The sequence below is a fragment of the Amia ocellicauda genome, chromosome 23 (genome assembly GCF_036373705.1).
Source record: "Amia ocellicauda isolate fAmiCal2 chromosome 23, fAmiCal2.hap1, whole genome shotgun sequence".
Taxonomy (NCBI): domain Eukaryota; kingdom Metazoa; phylum Chordata; class Actinopteri; order Amiiformes; family Amiidae; genus Amia; species Amia ocellicauda.
Window position 1 is genome coordinate 19074488 of NC_089872.1, and position 24624 is coordinate 19099111.

A 24624-nucleotide genomic window follows, 5' to 3' on the forward strand; every position below is an offset into this window, starting at 1 on the left:
TGAAGTATTCTCGACGATAATCTTTTATCAATATTTTATACGTTAAATTAAATGCAAAAAACGCATGAAGGCAAATAAAAAAAATTAAAAATAAATAGATGACAGCTTTCTCAGTTGATATTGATCCATAAAACGGCAATGCGTTATATATGTATGCATAACGCCTTCAATTAATGAACATTTTACTTTAAAATGTTTAGTTCATGTTGTGTACCAGACAGTAAAGGATGCAACAGACACATGTAAATCGAGACAATCTTCAAACCTTACTACTATCACCTAAACCTGTATGTATGTGTTTTTAACACGTCAGCTTGAATGTAAACATACTCTTAAATAAATAAGAACTACAACAACAAGATACAATTTTAAGCTTAAAAGTATTGAATACATTAACAGCAAAGTATATTAAAGAAAATCCAAATCTGCAGGGAAATATTGACACACCGCAGGATACAATACTACCTGCTGTACAAAACAGAATAAAATTGTTTCCCATTGAATCTGTTAAATGTCAAAGAGCTGACACCGAACATTGTGCTCTCAGCCTTTTATAATTAGCCCAGAGAGGATAACATCCCAGATTGTGTCCTTCCTTCTCAGCAGGAAGAAAAAAAAGAGCGACCTCAGTCACAAACAGACCGGATATTTATCCTCTCAACTATTTATATGACGTCCCTGCATCCTATACCCGCTGAGATAGATACCAAGGAGAGCAATGTTGTCAGTAGAAGCAAGAGTTTGGGGATATAGTCAAGAGATCATTGGTTAAGACCTGGTTTTAAACCAAAGCGAAGTACCATTTAATCCCGAAGATGTAACCGCCAGACAATACGGAAAATCCTTCAACAAAGCAATAGCAATTAAATAATACAAAAATAGCAAGAAAGAAAGAAAGGACTCTGAATTATTTTAAATATAATTTAATTGGTACCAAGTATCTTTTTAACAGGGATGGGAATGTTCAGTCTCTGTTTTTTTATGTTTAATTACCATTCTTTACAGATTTCCCCCTTTTTGCTCTGGTGGCAGGTGAAGGCGGTCATTCCGAGCACCGTCCGGGGACTCTTATTGGCCACGGGGGAGCCGCTTTGCTTGCGCACGTCGTGGTGAGAGCAGTACAGCGACATGCGGTACATGCTGGCCTCCGCCTCGCAGCAGCCAAACCAGCTCAGGAGGACACACACGTCTCTCCTGAAGACCCGCGTGAAGATGGCGTACAGGAAAGGGTTGGCGCAGGAATTGATGGGGTAGAATAAGACCAGGAGGATCTTGGAGTGGGTCACCGTGATCAGGGGCACCTTGAAGGCGGCGGAGATGGCAAAGAAGAAGATGGGCGCCATGCAGGTGAAGTTGGTGAAGATTAGCACAGCCATCCTCTTGGCGATCTTTGTGTCCGTGTTGCGGCCCACGAACTGTGGGTTCCGCACCGCCAGGTATATCTTGATGTAGCAGATGCAGACGATGACGAAGGCAGAGACGTTCAGAAGCAGGATGGTGACGATGTAGGCCTGGGAGATCCAGGTCCCGATGTCCATGGGCAAGCAGATGCTGACCTTCGTGTAACTGCTGACGCCCATAAGGGGCAGCAGAGCCATGGTGAGGGAGAAGATCCATCCGCCCGTCATGATGAGCAAGGCGTGCCTCAGACCCAGCCTGCGTTCCAGCTGGATGGCGTAGGTAATGGTGTGCCACCTCTCCAGGGTGATGACCGTCAGGGTGTAGACCGAGAGCTCGCTCCCGAACACCGTGAGAAAGCCAGCGATGCTGCAGCCCACACCGGTCTGCCACTCGATGGCGTACAGGTGGTACTGGCTCCTTGTCCTGAAGTCCACCGTGGCGATCATCAGTAGGTACACTCCCATGCAGAAGTCGGCCAACGCCAGGTTGCACATCAGGAAGCGCGGGACGGTGAGCTTGTACTGGCTGGTCCAGGACACCAGCAGCACCGTGAGGTTCCCCAGGATGGCAAGGACATTGATGAACCAGATCAGGATGCGAAGGAAACCATAGCCCACTAGATCTTCACAGGGGTTGAAGGCGTCCGGCTTGGGGGTGCATTGGAGGGTTTGTACACTCTGCTGACAAAACTCGAACTCTGGATACTGGAAATCCACAGCCAGAGCCTCAAAGTCTTCCTCGGGTGACTGGGCACTAGATGTTACAGGGAACTGGAGTGCCAGGGGTGAGCTGGGAAATTGGGGTGAGAGAACTGGAATTATGAGATAAACAAACAATCAAACGTTACATAAACACACTATATAAGTAATTCAAATTACCAGTTAATAATCTGTGAAGAGGATGAAGCAGTAGTAGACTATAGAAAAACATATAACAGAACAGAGTCTTAAGTCTTTAGTGGATAAGAACACTTGCTGGCTTCCTTTTCTAGAGCATTCTAAAACATTAGAACATTCCTGCTCACAACCACGAAAGGCGCTCCCTGGTGGCGAGAGCAGTAAGGTCATAAGAGCTTCACAAAACCTGTGCATCTGTCATTTGGGTGGATCTGGCCTTCAAGTGCACATTGATTGTCTCTCAGTGCGGTACTTACACTTCTGTGGGGGCGCTAACCTCTTTACAGGGCATGGAGAGGTTCATCCAGCTGTCGGAGAAAAGGTTCTGACTGGGAGAGAGAGGAGACAGAAATTATAAGATTTGATAACGATAAGGACCGAAAAAAAAAAATCAAATGCCACATTTTTGGAGTGTTTGTTTTTATTCCCAGCTATTAATTAATCTTGTTTATTGGTGTATTGGCCATTAAATACGTTTTTGGTCTCCCCGGCTTCCTTCAAGGAAATACATTGTGGGATTCCCTACAAAACTCCAAACAAGAAAACTAATAAACAACAACAACAAAATATTTTACGACAATGCCACCAACATTGTGAAATACTGTAGCACAATGTTTATTACACACACATTTATTATGGTTAGCGTGGCCTAAACTTCACCTGATGAGTCATTTTGGAAAGAAGTTATTAATTAGCACCATAGCAATTAACTGATATTATGACTACAGCTAAATGTTCTTAAAGCTCTATTAGTATGTGTGTTAAGATTGCTAATTAGAAGGTTTTCCTGAATTATTCATCAATCGGCAAACAGAGACTTTAATTCCATTCAGGAGTGAGTGAACCAGATTGACCACACACTCACACTCAATGTGATTAAGCGTTTGTATTATAGTACAGGGAAATGGAAAGGTACAAGGCTAAGAGCAGTCACCACACTCCTGTTATTTTTACATATAATTCAGCATAATATTTGCATGATAAATACGTCACTCAGAAACACTGTGTTTAGCCTATTTCTTGTCTCTTGGCAAAGCAGAGCAGATGAAAAGGTTGTACAGTGGTCTTATTACATCAAGAATCTTATGTAAGGAGTGCATATAAACTGGAATAAAAAGAAAAGTGTTAAAAAGAAGAGAGAGACGAACAGGCCTGCCTCACACGTTTACCTTTTGATTTTCCAGTTGTCAAAGGCGCAGCAGTGGCTAGGGTAGGTCAAGTGCGCTTCAAGCAGACTGACAAAAGCCCCCAGGGGAGGCAGACTCTTCAGGGAGGGACAGGACTGTGCGATGAGGATGTGGACCGACTCCAGGCCCAGAGCAGGGAGGGTTTCTATTGCTGTCGAGGAAACATCTCTGTAAAACAGTGGACATGGCTGCTTTTGACTTCACTGCAGGCCAATGGACGAAAGGAAGGGGTGCAACAGCTTTAAATACAAATGTGGAGACATGAGAGACAAGACCATACACAGACTGTAAACAGTGCTTGTAGGATAATTTTTCTCTAATATAATTTCATTTATTTAGTTTATGATGCCTCTATTTTAGCACAGCTCTTTTCAATATATCTTTATATCATCTTGAGGGCAAAAACATCAGTTTAGTAAAGGATGTTCTCTCATCAAATAACTAATTTGACTCTACTATGCATGAGCATAGATGACAAGAATAGCCTGAATCACACTTACAGCACACCTGGCCCGATGGCACCTTTCAGGGCTTCTGAGTGGATGTTTCTGAGGTCTCTGTTGGCTTTCAAAACCCTGGGAAGATACAATTACCAACAATTATTTATTTCTGCTACATCCATGGCAGAAAACAAAGCAACCAGATAACTGAACACTTAAACCGCACAGTCAATATAGCACGACACCCGAGCTAGTCCGTGCCTGTTTGTGTTCCTCTCTACACACTAAACATTACTGTTTGACCATGTCCACACACTTGGACCAGCTGTCCCCAGTTTGACTTCCTGCTCAAAGAGAACATGACGTGAATCTGATAGATCCAAAACGTGTGAGATTAGATGACGACGTAAGATATTATTTGTTAGAATGTATTTTTCATGTTGTGCTGCCAAAATGCGATTGGTTGAAAGGAAATCTTATAAAACTAGGGACAAAGAGAAGTTAGTTTCGGCAGTTCAAGGAGATCAAAGAGAAGACCACGACAAGAAAAAGAGCAGGAGGAAGAGAGAGAGAGACACACCGCTGCCTGCCTGACCAAACTGACCTCAGCTGCCCTGTGAGGAGAAGAGGAGAAACCATGTATTATCTGTTTCTTTCTGTAATCGAGCAGAAGCTTAATATTACTTATTTTCAGTAATATAATTGAATTGATATTAGTTTTCTATTTTTGTCACAAATAAATGATTATTGCACATCTGTGACTTGACCGCAACTTCCCTCTAAAATGAATCTTAAAAGAGAAACCAATTGACATATGAGTTTTCAGTTCAACTATTTATTTAGAAAAACTGAATAGATACTCGTGTGGAAGTTAACTGATCAAGCACAGTCCAGGTTTCCCTGTGAAGGAATAAGCCCAGAGAAGGGACTTAAGGTAAGATTAAATATACATACAGTTTATCGATCTTTGTTCCATTAAAGGCGTTTCCCTGGATTTCTCTGAAACCATTCATATACAGGTTCCTAAAAACAACAAAATATTAAATGAATACCACAATCAGCATGTGATATTTCCTTCTTTGCTGTTTCTCATAAAATATCTGTAAACTGCAGATAAATAATTAAACACATTGCCATTGGGTAAACACTTACATGGTCGTATACTCTTTGGTCATTCCCACAAAAGCATTTGGCGGAATTGATTTTATATGCAAGTTGTCGCAGATATCCCTGTAATGAAAGAATACAAATACATTTTAGGCACTACTAGCGGGTATAGATATAAATTACACACACACAATTACTAAACTGCTCAGTTTTAAACATCAATTTGTTTTCTAATTTAGCATTTGGCCTTCACCATGCACACATGCATACATGCACATATTATTACTGCCAGCCATTAATCTCTTAAGGACTTTACTGAAGTTAACCATCATGTGACAATCCTAGACCAACATATTAAGACTCTAGTCCCCGAGTACCCGCCGACACAAACACTTACAGGATGAAATGCAGTTCAGCCGAAGAAATCGTGGTCAAGTCCGGGAATATTGTTATCCCAGTGTTACAGATGCTCCTGTTAGAAATAGTACCATGAGCAAACCATGAGATGTTGCTTTAATTTGTGATGCAAGAGTGACTTTCAACACAACACAAGGCTACTATGATGCCAGTCTGAGTTTAATGGATAATTAACCTGATGTCCTGATCAACAATGGCCTCTTCATTAAGCACAAGGTAAATGCAATTGGAAGAAGACAACAACAACAAACTGCAATCATCTTAAAAGCCCTACAGTCAATTTCTCAAGTAGCTTTTCATATGACCCATGCAATGATGTATTAGCTATTTAATAAGACTTAAGACTCCACAGGCACTTTGGTCCCATTCTGAACCTTGATGTTGGATGCTATTGAAATGTACTGGAGTCTTTCTGTGTTATATATATATATATATATATATATATATGTAATCATAACAAGAATCAAGACAAGGAATAATTTCATCCATATTCTCACAGGTATCTTAGCTTTGGAAGATTGTGGAAGGCTCGTCGCCCAATGTTTGCCAGGTATTTTGTGTTCTGGATTGAGCTATTGAGGAAGGAAGGAAAACAGAGAGCATTAAGAATTTACCAATTTCTCCCATTAAAATACATATCAAAATGAAATCAATATGTGTTGACGCTTGTGCAATTTATATTTATATTCACTCAAGCTCTGACCTCAAATTACCATTGATACAAATGCATGTATTGAAATGCTTTTAAAATGTGAAACGCTTTTCCTCCATGTATATCTCACAAATGTATGAAAGAGACTAATCTTTCAGCCACTCAGCTGCACTGACAAATAAGGCTTAAAAGCAAGACACGTTTTATTAATGCTTTGGAAAGTATTGTTCATTCTCAGGGAGACTCCAGTGACAAGAGACCAGCTTATTGAATACATCTGTGTGCCGTTTGACCTGGGTGAAATTATGCAGGCTGTGGTAACATCTGTTTGATCTCACTGACAATTACCAAGACAAGCACTGCAATATAATTAATTAAGATAGTTTCTGAATCATGTTTTGACGCATCTCCACGATCCTTCTGGGTTTTCCTGTTCTTATAGTTTTAATAAAATGTACTTTCAACCCAATAATACAATCATGCCTTTTTTCACTCTGTGTTGATTCATTTTGGGTAATTACTCAATTCAGTCTTCATTGAATTGGAGCCGTAATCAGCTTTCTTTTGTTGCACCCGAGTCAAACTACGTCACAGATTAAATCAAACCACTGAAAAACAAGCCACTGTGCAAAACAAATGGTAAAGTTCAGTAAAGTTCAATGGATAAGGACAGAAAAGGTGAAATGCATCATTTTTGTTTGGAATTGAAGATGGGAATATTGAAAACTGACAATATATAGTTTAAAGCATCTCACGATTGAGCAGCTATATACAAGGTTAATGCATTAATGGACTTACATTTCTGACAGATTGTGAAGGTAATTGAAAGCCAGGGCCTCTATCGTTTCCAGCGTGTCACTTTGAGAGATCTCGCTAAAATCAGAAGAAAAGCCAAAGATCATTTACATGAAATCTCGAGGATCACTTTTCAAACTTCTAGATTCATTTCAAGGTGAGCTTCAAAGTCAACGGAAACTTGTTCTGCAAACACCTTCTGCATGTGCACGAACAATTTGTCAATATATACAGAACAAGGAAATGGTACGGGGAGCATTGGTACCCCAGAATCCTCTCACTGTTTGATTGTTTTGCTCAGAATCCGTCTAAATGACTATTTTCTCTGCTTTCTAATGCTGTGTCACGTTCAAAGCAAAATGAATCGTATTTGATTTTCCCACACACTATTTTAGTGTCAATGGCTGTAATTCTGCCCAGTCAGATGCCATCTTAAAACTTTCTTAACCTGCCATGATGAAAACCTACAACATAAGTCACAAAGCTGCATGAGAATAAAGAAAATAGAGCAGTATTCATCTTTTCCATTAGCTGGACTTAAAGGTCACCTCCAACTTATTTTACTTCAAGAAGAATATCTCTGGTTTTTGCTGCAGATACAATAAGACACCTATAGAACATCTTATTCCTGGGTTCTGCATATGACCCCTCTATAGCAGCTAATCCCCATATAAACGGGCTCATTACTGAGGGGATAATGTGTTCAGTATTAAGAGAACTGCCTGTTTGCAAGTGCCTCTTAAATGAGCAGAACCTGTTGATGTAGTGTAGCTTGTTCTAGCTCCTCAACCTCACTGCACACACTTCTGACAGCGGGTTTGAAAGGTTTATCACAACTTCTTGGTTCGAAAAGCTGAATATTAATTGGGGCAGCTGTTAACCAAGCCCTTATGAGATGCGATGTACTGAAATAAAGTAGGCACTTGATTGCCTCAAATAGTATCTTTAGGGAATCTGCTAAATGAATACAGCGTATGGTTCTTATCTGCTTTATTGCAGTCATAAATAACATTAGCACAGATAAAGTTTCACATCCTGGAAGTCTGATTTTGAAAGTTGAAAAAAGTCAGCAAGTATAGTGCTCTCTTAATTAAGATCTGTCTCTGAGGCTGTTGTGCTCATTTTTCTCTTCCTGGTCAGTAGTGCTCTAGTGTTATATTATCTTGATCTAAAGACTGGAAAAAAGCAAGTTGTGGGAAGAGTTAGGGGATTTAAACAGTTTGGAAAGGAAATGTGGTAGATATTTCAAATCCTGTAAGAAATCATCCAGAATTCATGGGATTGATGTTATTTATTTTATTTTATCTACTGATCAATACTTACATTCTGAAGACAGTGGTTAGTCCCTCAAATGTGTGACTGTGGATGGTTTTTAAAGACAGGTGAGTGAGTGTCCTGGGAAAATAAGAAATGAGGAGAGTTTGTCAGTGTGTTTGCATGAAAAAAAACACACACAGAACTGAGAACAACACAGAGCTGAGAAGAGCTTGTATAGCACCAGAAACATGTTATATAAAAATAATCTTATATAATGTATGACCAAGCTCTGCAGGGTTCATGTTCATTATCAGGATTGTATCCAAGATTTAGACCTCTATTACCAAGTCAGGAGAAACCTGTCAGAAGCCTCTTTTCGCCACAGACAATCTCCTGGATGCAAAGGGTTTCATCCGCTTTCACTGATGCCTAATAACAACAGGTTTTCAGCTAATGAGGTTTGAACTGTCATTAAACACAAGCTCTGTTTCCCCACTGGCAGCTGGTCTCTGTTGAGGTGAGCTGGGCAGGACAGCGGCTTCTCTCTGAAGGGTTCATAATTCATCCTAAATCATTACTGAGCGTGTGCTTGATGCTCTGCAGCAACCAATGATCATCAATGATCTGCTCTGTAACATGAGTGATGTTTAAAGCCTGACCCACCAAACACACGGTTGTTTGTTTGTTTGTTTGTTTGTTCGTGTGGCTCCTCACTGTAGCCTTTTGTTAAGCATGGGCCAATTCAGAAGCACAGAATCAATCTTCGGTTCTCTCTCCGGTTAAGAACGTGCCCCCTCACAGCCAGTTTCTCCAGATGTCTGGCCAGATGTTCTTTGAGCGATCTCTGATGTTGCTGCCTACTCTGATCACTTTCAAGGCCACTGAAGCCGCTCAGCGGCTTCTGGATTAAGGAGAGCAGGGTTTTAGATGTTCTCTTGGGCTTTAATGGGGTCTTGCCAACATGAACATGGGCACCAGCTGGCTCAGACCAGCCTCTCGCAGTGTACATTAGCATTAACTGGGAGACAAACACCCACAAACATAACTGCTGGATAATTTCCTGTAATTACCTTGTCAGAGTGAGATTTCCTGAAATGCCTCATCAAGAGGAATAAAGCGGCTCTAGGATTAATCGATTCTTGTCAAGCGATGGAAACGCTGTCAGCAACTTGAAAGTCGAGGAGAACAAACGTTAAGCTTCTGTAAAGGTTTCAGAGCTGAATCGCAGGAAACAGCCTGAAGATAAAGATGCAAGTCTTTACCGTCTCCTACAGTTCTTTCAGGGATTTGGAGATGGTGCTGGCAAAAATATATTACTGGAACCCAGTCTAAGATTTTGTAGATCTTCTCACCAGGGCCGTAGTACCAAATCAGACATGCATCAACTTAGAAATGAATCATTCACCCTTCAGTCAATTTCTGAATGAACTGATATATTATGCATATATTTATATGAACCGGATGGTAGTTTTACAAGGACTGGATGAATCTGCTGACATGAACAGACTGTGCCAACACAGAGGCGCAGTTTAACCCCAGACTCCACTGAAGAGCAGGTCTCTCTCCAGAGGTGTCACAGAATAGACGGGGTAATTGGACGGCTACTTGGCTTCACACGGTTCACTCTTAGCCTGAAAGGACCATTTCAGAGAGGCAGCATGGGGCGAGACACGCATTACTTTCAATCATTCAGTAAATGGAGATTCAGCAGGACTGAGGTGGGACTCATCACAGCCTAACGAGGCTTAGAGACACAACCGCGCTATTTAACTGGGAATAGATGCATTAGACCGAGCTCACTGCAAGCGCACATTGGGATATATACATGTCGCTCACTCACAACTGCACCACACACATGTTCGGGAAATAAATAAATAGACAAAATGACTGTTCAAATCACAACTTTTGATACATTCGTAATGCTGCATCCTTCTTGCACATATTAGGCATTAGTGCTGTATTATTAACGCAAAGCACAGCGTGTGACTGATATCCGATGCAGTGCTTTGACAATGAAGACATTTCTGTTTTACCGGATGCATGGATGGAGGTCACCTGCATATCAAAAAGCTTTTTTTCTGCGAAGTGGTACTAGAAAAGTAATCAATTACATTGCAAGTCTAATTGTGAATGACATCATCATTAAAATCAAATGAAGTGTTTGTGGCGTGTGATGCATCAACACATAATACATCAGAGCGACCTGCTGCGAAAAAGACGAAGCCAGACACTGAGCTACAGACGTGTTAGTTAGTAAATACTGGTACTTGGTATGTTTAACAAGTAAAACGTTATGTATAAAATATGCATAATGTTAATATTAATCATAACCACGCATTTTTTTGTCAGTTTTGTTCATTTTCAAGTAATGTTTCTTCAAAGGCTGCAAAAATTGTCCTATAGTAGAAACCAAGTATAATTCATATTCACACGCGTTGTGTACAACAATAAATGATGTAAAACAAGCCCGAATGGTCTTGCACAATATTTCAATTGTATAGTCTGATCGTTTCACAGACTGACTGGATGTGTCCTTTGATTGGATGCATATTCCAGTCTTCTTATCTTCAATTAACAACGCAATCAATTCCTTGCACTAACGTGTGAGGTTGGATTTTAGACCATGTTTAACATTCATTTGGTTAGCGATGCCTTGATTGCGATTCTTGAAATAGCTGATATAATAAGGACGGGTGCATATCAGACCACAGATTACACTAAATGGGAACCATTTCAAATATTGGGTTTAGTAATTTAACATGTGAAATCAACCTTCGCGTGAGCAAAACACATTACATTCAAATCACACAATCTAGTCGGATAGTTTCACTAAAACAGAGGACCTGTTATTGCAATATCATGAGAAAAGTTACACCTGCTGGGAGTCAGTCAAAGAGACACAATAGTATCTATATGAAGCTTTGCGACTGCACTGCCACTTCCAGGCAAACTATGTTACACGTTCACGATTTAAAAAAGACTCACAGCCGTCTATAGGCGCCTCTCTGTGCGGACGGGAGCAGCCTCTCCGTGTCGCCGGTGCATCTCACGGTGCTGCCGGAGCAGAGGCAGAGCCCCGGGCAGGCGAAGCGCCCTGCGGGCACGGGGTGCGAGGTGCCCGGCATCAGAGCCGCCAGCACCGCCAGCAGGCACCGCCAGCTCATTGCTGCTGTGTCTTCTGTCAAAAGCCAAGAAGATAAGTTGCTTAATCCCCGCTGTCAATCGCAAATATCGGGGCACAGACGTCAGGGCGCAGCAATCTCTCTCAGCTGGAAAGAAAAAAAACTATACATCCCTGTCACGGTCGTTTTCGTCATTGGTTCCATCACCTATTCAAAAACTGCAGGTGATCAAACTAGAATCGAGATTGAAATGACGGTACCTGTGTTGTTATTATGAGTCAATCGTCCAAAACCTTCTACTTGTACCATTTATATATCACTTAACTGTCTTAACACTTACATGTGTTAAGACATTAGCTGGCCAATAAAATATAACGCATAACCAAAAGGGAAAGACACTGAAGATCAGAATTCTCAGCACATTGTTTTCTCCACCAATTCGGTATTTGCACAGTTTGTCTGAAGGCTAGATTATTGATTATTATTTCAAATCGATTCTGTAATATCCCTGTGAAAAAAATCACAGTTGTCTGGAACTCTTTGGGGGCCGAGGCCAGTGCTTTCGGTTACATGTTACATTGCTCTGTTTTAGTGTAGGCTATTTTAATGTTCACTGAAAGACGTATTGTTAGCGATGGCTTGAGACAAAATAAACTTAAACGACCCTAACAGAATAACAGTTAAGGCAGTGGTTCCCAAATCCTCTGCTGGTTTTCGTTCCAAATGAGCTTAATTGCTTAATTGAACCCTTAATTGAACCAATCATGTGATTAACTGACTTATTAGTTTAGCTTACAAAGGTTGGATAATTTGAGTTTCTTATATCATTTTATGTTCATTTAGGAATTTCCAATTATTATTTCAAATAATAATAAAAAAACGTTATCAGGCATAATATGAGTCCAAGTGATAGTGAGACTGTCTTTAATCAAGTCTAACAGGACAGTGGGTCTCCAGGACCAGAGCTGAGAACCACTGCTGTATTGGAAAGTAAACACGAACACATAAGCTACTATCAAGCTCAATATCACCGTTATATCATAAAATCAACACATTGGCGACCATCGCCCTCTATGGGCTATACCCGACTACTCCACAAAATCTTGTGTGGTGCAGGAGAAGAGGGGCCCCGGGAGTCAAAGTCTATCGCTTTGCACGGGTTCCCTTCTTCAAGGAAATGAACACTTGCCAAGGTGGTGCGATTTTGTTCAATGGGCTTTTATTAATTGTCCAGGCACAATTTACACAACAACAAGAGATAAAAAACACAGGATCAATACATTATTGTTCACACCGACTGAGTACTTCCAAATATTAACAAAACGTGACGAAAAGTGAACTGTGAAAATGTATAAATAACCGTTGCAGAATTATTAAAGATGACGTGTAACGTCGTGGACGAATTAAATCGGGTTACATCGCTGTCAGACATTGAGTTCATTCTCATCCAAGATGGCGGTCTGAGAGCAACGGCAATTAGACTATCTATTCCTATTGTATATCTATGTCAGAAATCGCTCTGGAATCACTTCTATGTCTATGGTTGCGAGGGTCTCGTGACGTCACTCCAGCCAATCAGAAGAGCCGACATCCCCGTGACTTCCGGGGTCGGAGCTAGGCTGGTTTTGACACACCTAGGAGTGTAGTGAGGAAAGTGTGTAGGAGACTGTGGTCGTTAGAGAAGTATATCTCTTTGAACACGTCTTGTTTCTGTGAGTAAAACATGGACAAGCTGCGCCGTGTGCTGAGTGGCCATGAGGACGAGGAACAAGGGCTCACACACCAGGTAACACCGCGGCTGTGTTGCATGGGCGCGTACAAAGTGTGTCATCTTTGCGTGTTTACTTTCCTTTAAAAACAGCTGTGTTGCATTTTTAACGTGTTTAACTTTTGCATTTGCGTGCATCGGTGGCACTGTTGTATTGGCGATATACAGTCACACGCAGATCGGAGTCGTTTAAGGTTATATTGTCGAAAATGTAGATGAAGCAGCTGACACGCATTGTTAGGCGCCAGTTATCCTTATCAATGCATAAAGGCAAAGTAAGTGCCGGATAAGAGCTTGCCTTGACGTTGGGTTGTATGATGTGGCTCATTTCTGAAGAAAACACGCTTCCTGTTTCAGTGGCAGTGAGCACAGACTGACACTGCCAGTGGGAGGTCCTCTCAACGCAGTTTGTCCCCCCCACTCACACACAGACACACTTCCACTTCCACACACACACTCACACACCCTCTGTAAAGCAGTGATGTGGGATGAAAAGTTATTTTTTGGTACCCAGTGTAATACATTGCAACTTCCCTGTGGTGCAGAGGTCCTGGAGGACTCCCTGTCCTGGTAGTTTTCCTTCTAAATGAGCTCTCAGTTACTTAATTGAACCTAAATTGAAGTAACAGTCTACTTAGATTTGACTTATTCATTTGTGTAATAAAAGAGTCGGTTCTTTATACAGTTCTATTCTGAACTTCAAACTCCTACAGTTTAAAATAAATAAAAGGCTCTGATTTAGGAAATGATTAGTTCAATTAAGGTTCAATTAAGTAATTGAGAGCTCGATTGGAAAACAAAACGGCAGGGTAGGGGGTCCTCCGGGAGCAGGGCTGGGGACCACTGGTGTAGAGTATAACTATGCTGTGATAACAAAACATAGCCAAATTTATTGAATGTATAACTTAAAGTACATTTAATTGTATTTTTTATTATTATACAAGCATATGGTTAGCTGTATTGGTCTGTTTTTCCTTCTACAGAATAGTGAAAATGAAACCGAAACAAGTAACTTCAATAGTCTTTGAGTACAGTATTTTAAAGAGTAGGGATGATATTTATGTATTGACTTACACACGGTATTTTGTGTGTATGTAAGTACAGGAATACTACTTCAACAATTAGCATGCTTGTCTGTCATTTGCATTGTGAAGTGTCCTGTGTTGATTATACTGCTGTGTGTTAATTTTATGTTTGCATTGCTACCTCTTTCATGCTTGCACCAGGAGAGGACGGATCTGGAAAGGTAAGATGTTTAACTCATGCACGTCTGTGACAGGAGGCAGTGTCTTCTTGCTGGACTTTATCTTGTGGTAACACACAAACCTGTTGGCAGAAATAACCATTAGTGTATATCAGGGTCTGTTTTTTGATAGCACCATGAAAGGAGTATAGGAAGTGCTCAACATGAGGTGAGAAGCCTTTTATCGGCTGGTAACTTGAGCTTTCGCTTGTGAGGATGTTGTACATCTCATATTCTGAACCGCAAGAGGAGTCGATTTGTGTATGAATGTGTTTTATAGTATTATATTGTCAGTGTGGGCGTAGCAACCGATTAACAGTTCTGCATGTTTAAACTGGCTTTTGTCATCTTTTAAACTGTGGAAAAAATCTTCAAACACTGTCTTAAATACATACAATGGGAGTGGCATCCTTGTGCTGTTTCTGGGTTTGAAGTTTATAATCCTGGAGATACGCCTGTGACTCTTTCTGTTTGTGTCGTATGTCGTACATTATCTAAAATTATCTCAATGATGTGACTTGTGACAAGATCAGATGACTTTGCTCTTCGAGTGTTTGAATTGTAGCCTTGAAATGTGTGTGTGTTTGATTATGTGTGTTTGTGTGTGTGGTGATGTAATTAATGTAATGTGAGAGTGGATTGAGGTCGTTGAGTTATCTGCAGCTGTATCAATGGTGGCAGAAACACAAGTAGCCAACTTGCAAATTGTGCTTCCATTGTTTGTTTATAGTGGTGCTAATAGCCACTGTACTGTATTTGTATATATTTAGAAAGAAAACCTGTTTTAAAAACCAACAAACCAAAAATAAAATAAAATGAACAATGATCAAATCCAATGTTTATGGTCCTAATGATTGACTATTCCATGCTAATGCCATGCTCTCTCCCTGTAACGGGAATGAAACTCAGATCTCGCCTGCAGTGACCGCTGATCTACAGAGTGACGCGCCGTTACTCCCGTCTCTTGCTCTCGCTGTGCACATCCCAGGGCACGAGTTGTAAAACCGCAGGGAAGTGCAGAAATTAGTGTCTGGACGGTCAAAATGATATCTGTTTTCTTGTTTCTCTCTAAGGTTTTGGATGGCACCACGCTAAGCTTCAGCACGCGAGTCAAGTGGTTTGTCATCTGTTTTGCGGCTGGGATTCTGTGTTCCATTCTTGTGAGTTGAATTGTTTTTGTTGTTGTTGGGGGGCAAGAGGGCTGTTTTATTTACCTCGGCTCTAAAATTGTGCTGCAACACTTTCCTGTGTTTAAATAAATGTATGTGTAGGATTCAAACCCAAACATAATATCTTAAAATGGACTGTCAGTTAAAGGTTTAGAAGCTTTTTCCATGGTGGGGGTGAATGGTGTGGTTCGGGGAAGTGTGTAAATGTATGTTGTAATGACTGCACCATATTTACACAATAATACACTGCGATACAGTTGGAGGTCTGATGTCACAAGCCAGAACTTTCAGTTATACTTATCAGTGTATTTATAATTGTATTTTTGTTTGGTTTTGAGTTATTGAAAATCTAGACTCTCCTGTATTACAGTTTTTTTCGCAAATCTGACTACATGGGATTATAATCGGTGAGTTTCAGGGAATTCCAGTCCTTAATGTAGGCAGATCGTTAATAAGCACTAAAAAGTCAAGTCGTAAAACCGGTTAATTATTTCAAGGCTGCGATCCATCCGACCTCGAAATGCCAAACGTTTCTCTCCTGTTAATCATAACAGACACTGGCCTGGTGCTCTAGCAACTATTAACAGGTGTGTTTATGATTCATTTTTGTGTGTAGATCTATTCTGCATTTTGTTTTGCATGCATACAAGTGTTTCAGAGGGTCAGTATTGTGAAACAGCCGGGCTGTCCAATTGAGCAGCTCTAGTCTGTAGATTCAAATTCCTGACACACGGGTGGTACTGTTATGAACAGGAATCAGGATCTCCTTTGGAAAAGCACCGGATACACCGCCTTGATTTATGTGTGCGCGCACTTTCCTCTTCCTCATAGAATTTCACAACACCTAAAGGAGGTTTTAGAGTTGGTTGGCTTTGTCTGTCAATCACAGCTGACCTTCTCTATTCTTACAAACTGTTTCAAAATCATAACTTGAAACACCGCCAGGATATGTAAAGGGCTTCCTATTGACTCAGTCGTGCAACTTGAACCTTTTCTCTTGATGCTTCTGGGAGCTCAGGGTGGATTTCGCTGTTAATAGTTTGAAGATTTTTTGGAACACGTCTTGCTAGAGTCTAAAAGTGCTTCCTGTCAGTGAGCAGAGAGCAGGCTTCATTGTTCGTAATACTGATGCTTTCACGTGGGCCATGCAATTTTCCCTTGTTGCCACAAGATGGAGTGCTGCAGTGGACAATGGGCCATTTGCTTGGGCTTCTGTTTGAGTGAAGCTGGTGCACCGCTGGCCCTTTTAAAACGTATGAAAGTTATGAAACATGTACACGTTTCATAGTTTTGTCACACACAGTTGTGCTTGCTCCAAGTAGACTTGCCTAATGCAACCTTGTAAGTAAATGTGTAGCCTCTTGCCCTTGTCAGTTGTTCACACATTTGGAAGCATGGTGTAATATGTTTTTTAAAGAAGTACAGTTCATGTATATGTCTATTCAATTGCTATATTGTTCTCATGTTTTGCTGTGGTCCTTTTCCTCCATCAATGCAGGGGACAGCACTACTCTTTCTACCCAAAGGGACTTCACTCTTTGCCGTTTTCTACACTTTGGGGAATGTCGCTGCTTTGTTAAGGTACAGTTAGATTTTTTTTCCTTTCCTAAAACCTCAAAGGTGATTTGATTCTGAGACACTGTCCCGTCAATACTTACACTGCGTCTTTGTTGAAGGGGGGGGGATTATCATTGGTGTGACTTCTCACAACTTTCCTAAATGTCCTGACGTATATTTTCTGTTGGGTAAACATCATTGTCTTTTTCAAAGAGTGCAAATAGGCAGGAGGACAGGTTATAGCTACCTTATCTGGGCATTACTTTGTGTGATTGAATTTTAGCATTAATTAGGTTAGCACCATCATGTGTTATAATTTATGTTGATTATGATAGTAACCATTATAATAACGTGAATATAGATGTACATGTTTTACTCAAAGTTGTTCTAAATCACAATGTAGCCTGTTTTACTTTCAGAATTGTATTTTTCCTACAAAAATAGTAACAAATTGACATTTTGGAAAAATATTCCACGAGAATCAGATTTTTATCTGAAATGGGTTCCCCAGTGTGTTTATAGTCTGTACAACTTTAACTTCTTAGAGACTCCACTACAAAGCAAGATAAACACGTTTTGTTATAGCAGAAAACCATTAAAGCTTTTAAGACCCAAAAACAGTTTCCTGGCTGATAGATTGCGGCGCCGATTCCTTCTTTTATTTATATTGTATTTAAAGATGGCAGTTATTAATATCTTTCTATGTAGTATATTTCTTACAGTGGATTGTAAAAACTGCATGTTTTCTTTCTAAATAATAAAAAAAAATGAAATTAAAAGTACTGCATATAAACTGTTTGTGTATTAAATACATTAGGGCTGTAGATATTCATTTGAAGGAGCCAGAGATTTGTTCTGCGGGGTTGTATTGTGACATCGGTCTGGCAGCTGAAGGAAGATTAGAACAGGTTATATTACATCACTTATTAACAGTCAGTGTGCTTACTAAACGAACAGTAAACCGTGTTACCCTCGTTTGATACGTCTGATCACACGCTCCCCGTTTACCCCCACATACAGAAGACGGACACTTCTGGTAAACGAAAGCCTGTGTATCTTAAGTTATTGCGACAGCTTTGTTGGCATAGCGCAAAACAAATGTGTGAAACCTCCCAGTACCTCTGCACTCCCCCCGCAGTAAAGGGTAAATGTGTGACGGACGGTAAATGGAGGCAGCGCTGCCAGAAGGAGCTCAATAATTAACGGCCGTCTGTACAGAACAGCTGAAGAAACAATGATGGGCTTTTCCAGGGGCCGTTGCTCTACTGCTATAAATTACAAGGGAGACAGCCGTGAGTCATCACAACTTAACGGCGAACGCCTCTGATTGGCATTGTGTTCGTGCCGCCAGGTCAGCCCTGTGATGTCACGGCATGGGTTTCCAGGCCTGCTGAACCCTCGGGACAGTTTGTGTGATTCGGTTCGCACCGCCTGTAAGCACCCGAAGCAAGCGGCTCCATTGTCTTGCAATTCTCTGCAGCAGGGACTCTGACAAAGTCCACAGTCGCGGAATTTGTTTCCTATTTAAATGTATACATCGTTGGGACCTGTGTCGGTCTTGCAGCAGACATACAAACCCTGCAGTTTGTAGGGGGGGGGGGATGCTGATCCTGTTGTCATTTCTCCCGTGGCGAATTTGTGGGGACAGGATGTAGTTATATATATCGTCTTGACGTGGGAAGCGTTTACGACTTTGATAAAGTAGTGGCACATAAAAAAAAAAAAAAAAAATGATGCTATTGTGTTAAATGTCCCTGCACACAAACCATCCCCACCAGCGGCAGAAAAACAACCTTTATAAAATCCTGTTGGTTCATCAACACACGCACAAATAGATCACATAATTGGTTTCAGGGGTAAAGCCTTTTGTTTTCATTCAAAACTCTGGGCGATGCCTGTGGGCTGCAGTCTCTGAAGAGCAGCCTGTGGAGGGAGAAGAGCTTTTCAAGTATTTGTTTTTTCCTTTGTTTTTAAAGTAGTTTTTTTTTCCCCTCAATGTTTTGCATAAAGAATTTGTTTTTTTCCACAGCGTTAACTTGAATATTTATCATGTAATGGACACTGTATACACAGCATTTTGTTTCAGTGTTTAACACAATTTGAATGACCCTCAGTGGAAGAGGCGTCTGAATCTGTTCGACTGCAGACTTGCTAGATGACACCCAACTGTTGTTACCCCAACTTATAATCTTATTTTGTTACCAAAAACATGCCTGTCGGTCCCATAGAGAGACCGGTGTCGCAATGTGAACAAAGTACACCAGGACACGGGACAATTAAAATCTCAAATGACATACCTGAGCCCAAAGCCAATTCTGAAATCAAATAATTGATATCAGCACCAGTAATGTCAAGTGCAGTGCAAATTTGTTTGGCTGATACGGTGTGCTTGCCTGGCACATGTCTCGGCAGAGTGTACTGGGGTGATGAGGAAGCAGCTGGGCTTTGAACTGGTGGACATGATTTGATACAGCTTTATCAGATTGTTTTTTTTATTTCCTCCTTTTTATTCCAGTACCTGCTTTCTGATGGGGCCCCTGAAACAGCTGAAACGGATGTTTGAACCCACTCGACTGATTGCAACCTGTATGGTGCTGGTAAATACACCAACACTGCACTTTTATACTTTATAGCCTGTCTGGTGACGAGCTGGTAATAAAAAAAAATAAAAAAATAAGTTATAGTTAGAGTTAATGTTGTTTTAAAATCTGACTGTCAGTTTCTTCTGTAAAGCTAAGCACAGCTAATAAGCTCGAGGGACTTGCTCTTAATAGTCTGTGCTGTGTATGTTATCAGTCTATTCCCTCTAGCTTAATTAACATTAGTTATTTTTACATCCTCAAAATGTTACGGTTTCTTTTGTTCCCCAGCTGTTCCTTGTTTTGACGCTGTGTGCTGTGTTTTGGGTAAGCCTCCTTAATTATCTCTTTGATTTGATTTGATTTGGTTTTATTAAACAGATTGCTGTATTGTGCCATTGAAGCCCTTAAACCCTGTATAGAGTGACATAAAGATAAATATGTACTTCATCCTTGCATTTGTTTTGTTTTTCCATTTCATAAACCTTAACTTTTGTATGCTTTTGTTTTTCTCTAGTGGCATAAGAAAGCGCTGGCCATTATTTTCTGTATATTGCAGTTCTTGGCGATGACCTGGTAAGATGTTTTTAATTCTCAGCATCCGTATGATTGTTTACTGCTTCTAACTGTGTGGTTCTCATTGGAAGGACAGTATTCCAGTACGCTAAGCCTTTTACGAACACCACCGCTGTTGTTTATGTGACGTGAAAGGTGGCTTACCAGACACGTGCTGAAGCCAATTTGTGACGTTGTGTTTCAGTGTCCCTAGAGGGACCCAACATCCTTGATTGGCTAATTTTGTATCTTTGTCTCTGTTTATGGATTCGGACACGTCCACTTCATTTATTGGCATCACAATGCAAGAAATCCAACCTATTATTATTTGGATATGTTTTCCATCAAGTAGGGGTTCTATAGAGGAAGTGATTTTACCATGATATGAGTTTTGTTACAATCGTTTGCGTCTGTGTTTGTCATATCATAGACGTGTCGTGCAGCAATGCCTTTTTAGAGAGTATAATAACCACCTAGTCATGTAATCTACTAGTTCCCCCCCCCCCCATGGTTGAACAGACAAAATATTTATTTAAATTTGCATGGGCTTTGTTTGCAGCTGGACCTCTCCTTGCGTGTAGGTGGCATGATTGATAGGATGTGTTCTGTCAGGTTTGCGTCACTCTCCCAGAGAACAGATGGCCATTTTACTCTGCAACTAAACTTGTTGGTGGTAAATAAGCTAAGAGTGCCTGTGAAACAGCTAATCCCATCTGCTAAATACATTGTGACCTTTCGGGCCGCCAAAGAAGCAAAGACCAGGCAACAGATGCTATCGAGGCAAGCCCATGCAGCTGAGTGCGTGGTATTTAGTCAGGATGCTTAAAACCGGTGTATTTCACCTTGTGTGTGCTTAAAAATGTAAATTGAATAGATGTACAGACACGTATGCACACACATACTTTCCCAATGCCTGTTTCTGTGGTGAAATAAACTTACAACATCCTATAACAGCCTTGGCAGCTATGGATCAAATTCAGACGTAGGCCTTTGAATTAAAAAGTGAGTTGCCGTCAACAAACACAGTTGTCAGCAAATATTTATCTTAAAACCTGGCTGTGGAGGAGAGCTTGTTTGTCGTTGCACTACCACTGGTATGGATGGTAACTGCGATTACAGATCCCTGGCTCGAGTGCATGCTGTTGCACATCCTGGTTGGCCTGGATTTATTGCCCATGTAATTGCTGTGCTTTAAAAAGTCAGTGCTTCCCTTCTTCCCGGTGTGATTTAGCCACTTGACTCCAGCACACGTCACTGCAGTGCAACTAGGGTGTTGTAGCAACCCCGTGTGACGCACCGAACACCCGTGTAGGAGGCAGGGTGCAGTAGCGTGTCAGTCACCTGCACGTCCGCCCCTGGGAGGGAACCGGAGGAGACCCCCTATTTTATCATCCTTAATTTAGTTTCCAAATTGAAATGAATCCGCTTCTTAACGTCATTAGTGACAGTGAGTCATTTTGTTGCTGTGCTTGAGGAACAAATCTCGTTAAGGGTAAATTGGCCTTCCCACTCGCATGAACTGTGAGTTAAAACCGGGAAATAGCTGCAGAGTACGAATGCCAAGCATTTCCACAGTGAACACATGAAATGGTAACAAGTGTATATATATAATATCTAATGTGTGTGTGTATATATCTATATCTGTATACATATATATAACTAGTGTGTGTGGGTGTGTATATATATTTGTAACGAATAGTGTGTATATAGTATGTATGTATATGTACAAGACACTTCAGTGACTCACAATGCTGTTGTAAGGGGGCTACATCTTGCTAATGAGCTGTTAATTTAAATAAATTCTAAATAAATAGTTCTGATGCTCATCAACCAACAGAAAAATAAAATGGTCCCCTAATAGTGTTCTCAGAAAAAAGATTGGGAAAGTATAGTATTGTGGCTTTAATATCCTAGAATATAGTCATTTCTCCTCAGATCCATTGCCTCCCTCTGCAGAGCGCTGGTTTACAAACTGACACTTTTTTTTTTTTTTTTTTTTTTTTAACCCTTTTAGGTACAGCATTTCCTATATCCCGTTTGCAAGGTAAGTGCCCTTAATGGAGAACCTCAAAGCAGTGATGGGGATTGCAGTTGAAACGGTTAATGTACGATCCACATAGGGATGTTTACTGATTCATAAAACCACAAAAGGAAGACCACCGCTCTGAATAAAATCCGCAAATCCCACCTGGTGCATCTGACCTTCGAACGGGAATGTAATGTCGTAGCAGTTCGGGATGGGGAGGCGGTGTAGGCTATATCGCACCTCAAATACCGTCCGTTTTCCGTCAACCGAAAGTACTCGAGCTGCTCATATCTAGGGGTGAGCCAAGGAAGGAAGGGAGGGTTTAGGGTGTACTCTGCCATGTGTTTGTTGTTCTGCTTCTTGGGGGAAATACAGATGTTTTAGCAGGACGATTTTAAGTTTATTTCATGAATCGCATTGGCACGAGCAGTTCTGTGTGATCGGCACGCGTCTCTTGATTGAATTGGTCGGAGGTAACGCGCGAGAGTTCTCTGGCCGTTCGCTGAATACGAGCTACACAGGGCTGCGAGATCTGTCAGGTGTGGCGTTGTTGTTGTTACTGTGTCAGTGAAAAGATTTGAGGAAGCACATTGCAGTGCGGTTTCATCAGAAGGCAGGCAGTCTTGAGGAATAATGATTAATTCATTATCTGAACGCTGATGTATTGTGCCAGAAACATAACAAAGCCTCTTCAGTATTTGGAAAAAGGAGCGCGGGACGTGAATTCCCCCGATAACAGAAGATTTGTCAGTCTGGGAATCCATCCATCACTCATCCCGTGTTTTGTTTCTGTCTTTAACCTCGATTCACTTAACACCTCCCCCTCCCCAAAAACCTCCAACTGTGATGTCAGAAAACCAGCATCAATGATGGATGCGCTTTCTGCATAGCAACAACCTGAGGCAGGGACCAGCTTATGCTGTTACTGTGGTGACTGCAAATATTGCATCATCTTACAGGGCTTACATTCCTGCGTTTCATCACTTTCAGCTAATGTTTTTACTGTAAAAACAGGGTTAAACATTTATGAAGGCCAGCTGAGCAAAATTAAGCTAAAAAAAATAATCTTGCCATTCACTATCGCAGTGTCTGTTTAAATGAAAGCTTTGTCCCTAAAATAGATTTGTTTCTATATCTGTCGTGATGATCCTAAAATGTTTGCGCACCTAAGGAAATTAAAATCTCCGCTACACAAAACATTCTTTAATTAATGTCTATTTCTCTTCCAGGGATGCCGTTATGAAGTGCTTTACAACCTGCATAAGTTAAAGCAATTAATTCCTGCTGCTTCGTGTGAAGAAGCAGAGAAGTAACCCTTGTTTTTGTACAGTAAAAATGTAAAGAGTTTGTTATATTTCCTCTTATATTGCCTTAAGATTGGGTGCAAGCCTGTGCACATCTCCAAAGACAACATTTTAAATTATTCTAATAAGAAATTACTAAAAGCCTAACAAGATCATCAAGTAAACGCATAATCCTGCTGTATAATACTTGCACAAGCACAATTTGTTTGTGTGTGTGTGTGTGTGTGTGTGTGTGTGTGTATGTGTATGAGGTGTGGACATTTTTTATTTAAAGTTCCTTTTTAATGTGTGCGTTGGAAATCGGTTCTACTGCTTTATTTCTGGATCCAGTCACTGTGAGATTTTAATTTTGATTCTTAGTATTGCAAACCTGAGACTTTATGCGACTGTTGCAGTAATGCGTCCTGGAGTAATGGAGTAATGTGCTTGGGCTGTATTTGCTTGGGGGGCTGTTTGGTGGGCTTCCACATCGGTTGTTACTCAGGCGCTGTACAACTGTGAATAAAGATGTTAATGAACTACTTTTTTACCAACCGCACTCCGATGAAAGAGAATCCTTTTCCACGAGGGAGTTTCATGCCATTCCTCTATAGCGCCACAAACGATTAGCAGAAACGTTCCTGCAGATGAATACTAACGACCAGTAATTCAAAGGATTGAGAGATTTGGGTTATACAATACAATTGTAAAAAACTGATTCCCGATTCTGATGTATTCTAATAACTATTGTTATACACTATGGAATTAATTTCTATCCATAATAATAAATTGCATATACTGCCTTCCACTGTTTGTGTCCAGTTATTCACCTGATCGATACGTGTTTGTCTGATCTGTGCTGATGTTCAGTGTATTTACCCTTTGAACCGTGTCAGAATAGCGATTGTATTCCCATGGGTGCCTTTCCAAAAACATATTCGCCCCTACTCTGGTGTGTCAATAACGGTCGCTGTCCGGGGCAGGTTTTTGAGACCTTTCACTGCCCAGAGGAGGAACACAGCCGATGTAGCAAAAAATAAAGGTGGCAGAATGTATGTGTCTTGATGTTTTCAACTGATATTAACCTTCTGTTTTTCAAGTATATGTAAGAAATGCCTCTTGCACACAATTCTTATCCTTCTCTGCTGATGTGCACAAGGCAGCCTTTAT

At 40.8% G+C, this 24624-nt stretch overlaps 2 protein-coding genes across 3 annotated transcripts; one reads left to right on the plus strand and one right to left on the minus strand.

Moving 5' to 3' along the window:
• Positions 1-969: 969 nt before the first annotated feature.
• lhcgr (luteinizing hormone/choriogonadotropin receptor) lies at positions 970-11316 on the minus strand. The gene is made up of 11 exons (XM_066696783.1): positions 11138-11316; positions 8219-8290; positions 6899-6973; positions 5946-6020; positions 5429-5503; positions 5077-5154; positions 4879-4947; positions 3985-4059; positions 3467-3652; positions 2555-2626; positions 970-2190 (listed from the first exon to the last, which is right to left on the minus strand). Exons 1-11 carry the CDS (start codon positions 11314-11316, stop codon positions 990-992), a joined length of 2157 nt encoding a protein of 718 aa, XP_066552880.1. The 3' UTR covers positions 970-989.
• A 1541-nt stretch (positions 11317-12857) lies between these two features.
• On the plus strand, positions 12858-24257 carry sft2d1 (SFT2 domain containing 1). Of its 2 annotated transcripts, none has more exons than XM_066696419.1 (8): positions 12858-13060; positions 15359-15445; positions 16953-17035; positions 19527-19608; positions 19882-19917; positions 20108-20166; positions 22160-22189; positions 23401-24257. In XM_066696419.1, the coding sequence occupies exons 1-8, from the start codon at positions 12998-13000 to the stop codon at positions 23438-23440; spliced, it is 480 nt and encodes a 159-aa protein (XP_066552516.1). In that variant the 5' UTR covers positions 12858-12997; the 3' UTR covers positions 23441-24257. The 2 variants fall into 2 exon arrangements, with proteins under 2 accessions (XP_066552516.1, XP_066552517.1); XM_066696420.1 differs by lacking the exon at positions 12858-13060 and adding an exon at positions 14187-14288.
• The last annotated feature ends 367 nt before the right edge of the window (positions 24258-24624 follow it).

Excerpts from the sequence above, each read along its gene's own strand:
- lhcgr (XM_066696783.1), bottom strand. The coding sequence starts at position 11,316 with ATGAGCTGGCGGTGCCTGCTGGCGGTGCTGGCGGCTCTGATGCCGGGC. Across the intron at positions 6,021-6,898 it reads CTTCACAATCTGTCAGAAAT|CTCAATCCAGAACACAAAAT; the intron begins GTAAGTCCATTA and ends CTTCCTCAATAG. Across the intron at positions 3,653-3,984 it reads GCCATCGGGCCAGGTGTGCT|AGATGTTTCCTCGACAGCAA; the intron begins GTAAGTGTGATT and ends ACTGTTTTACAG.
- sft2d1 (XM_066696419.1), top strand. The coding sequence starts at position 12,998 with ATGGACAAGCTGCGCCGTGTGCTGAGTGGCCATGAGGACGAGGAACAA. Across the intron at positions 13,061-15,358 it reads AACAAGGGCTCACACACCAG|GTTTTGGATGGCACCACGCT; the intron begins GTAACACCGCGG and ends TTTCTCTCTAAG. Across the intron at positions 20,167-22,159 it reads CAGTTCTTGGCGATGACCTG|GTACAGCATTTCCTATATCC; the intron begins GTAAGATGTTTT and ends TAACCCTTTTAG.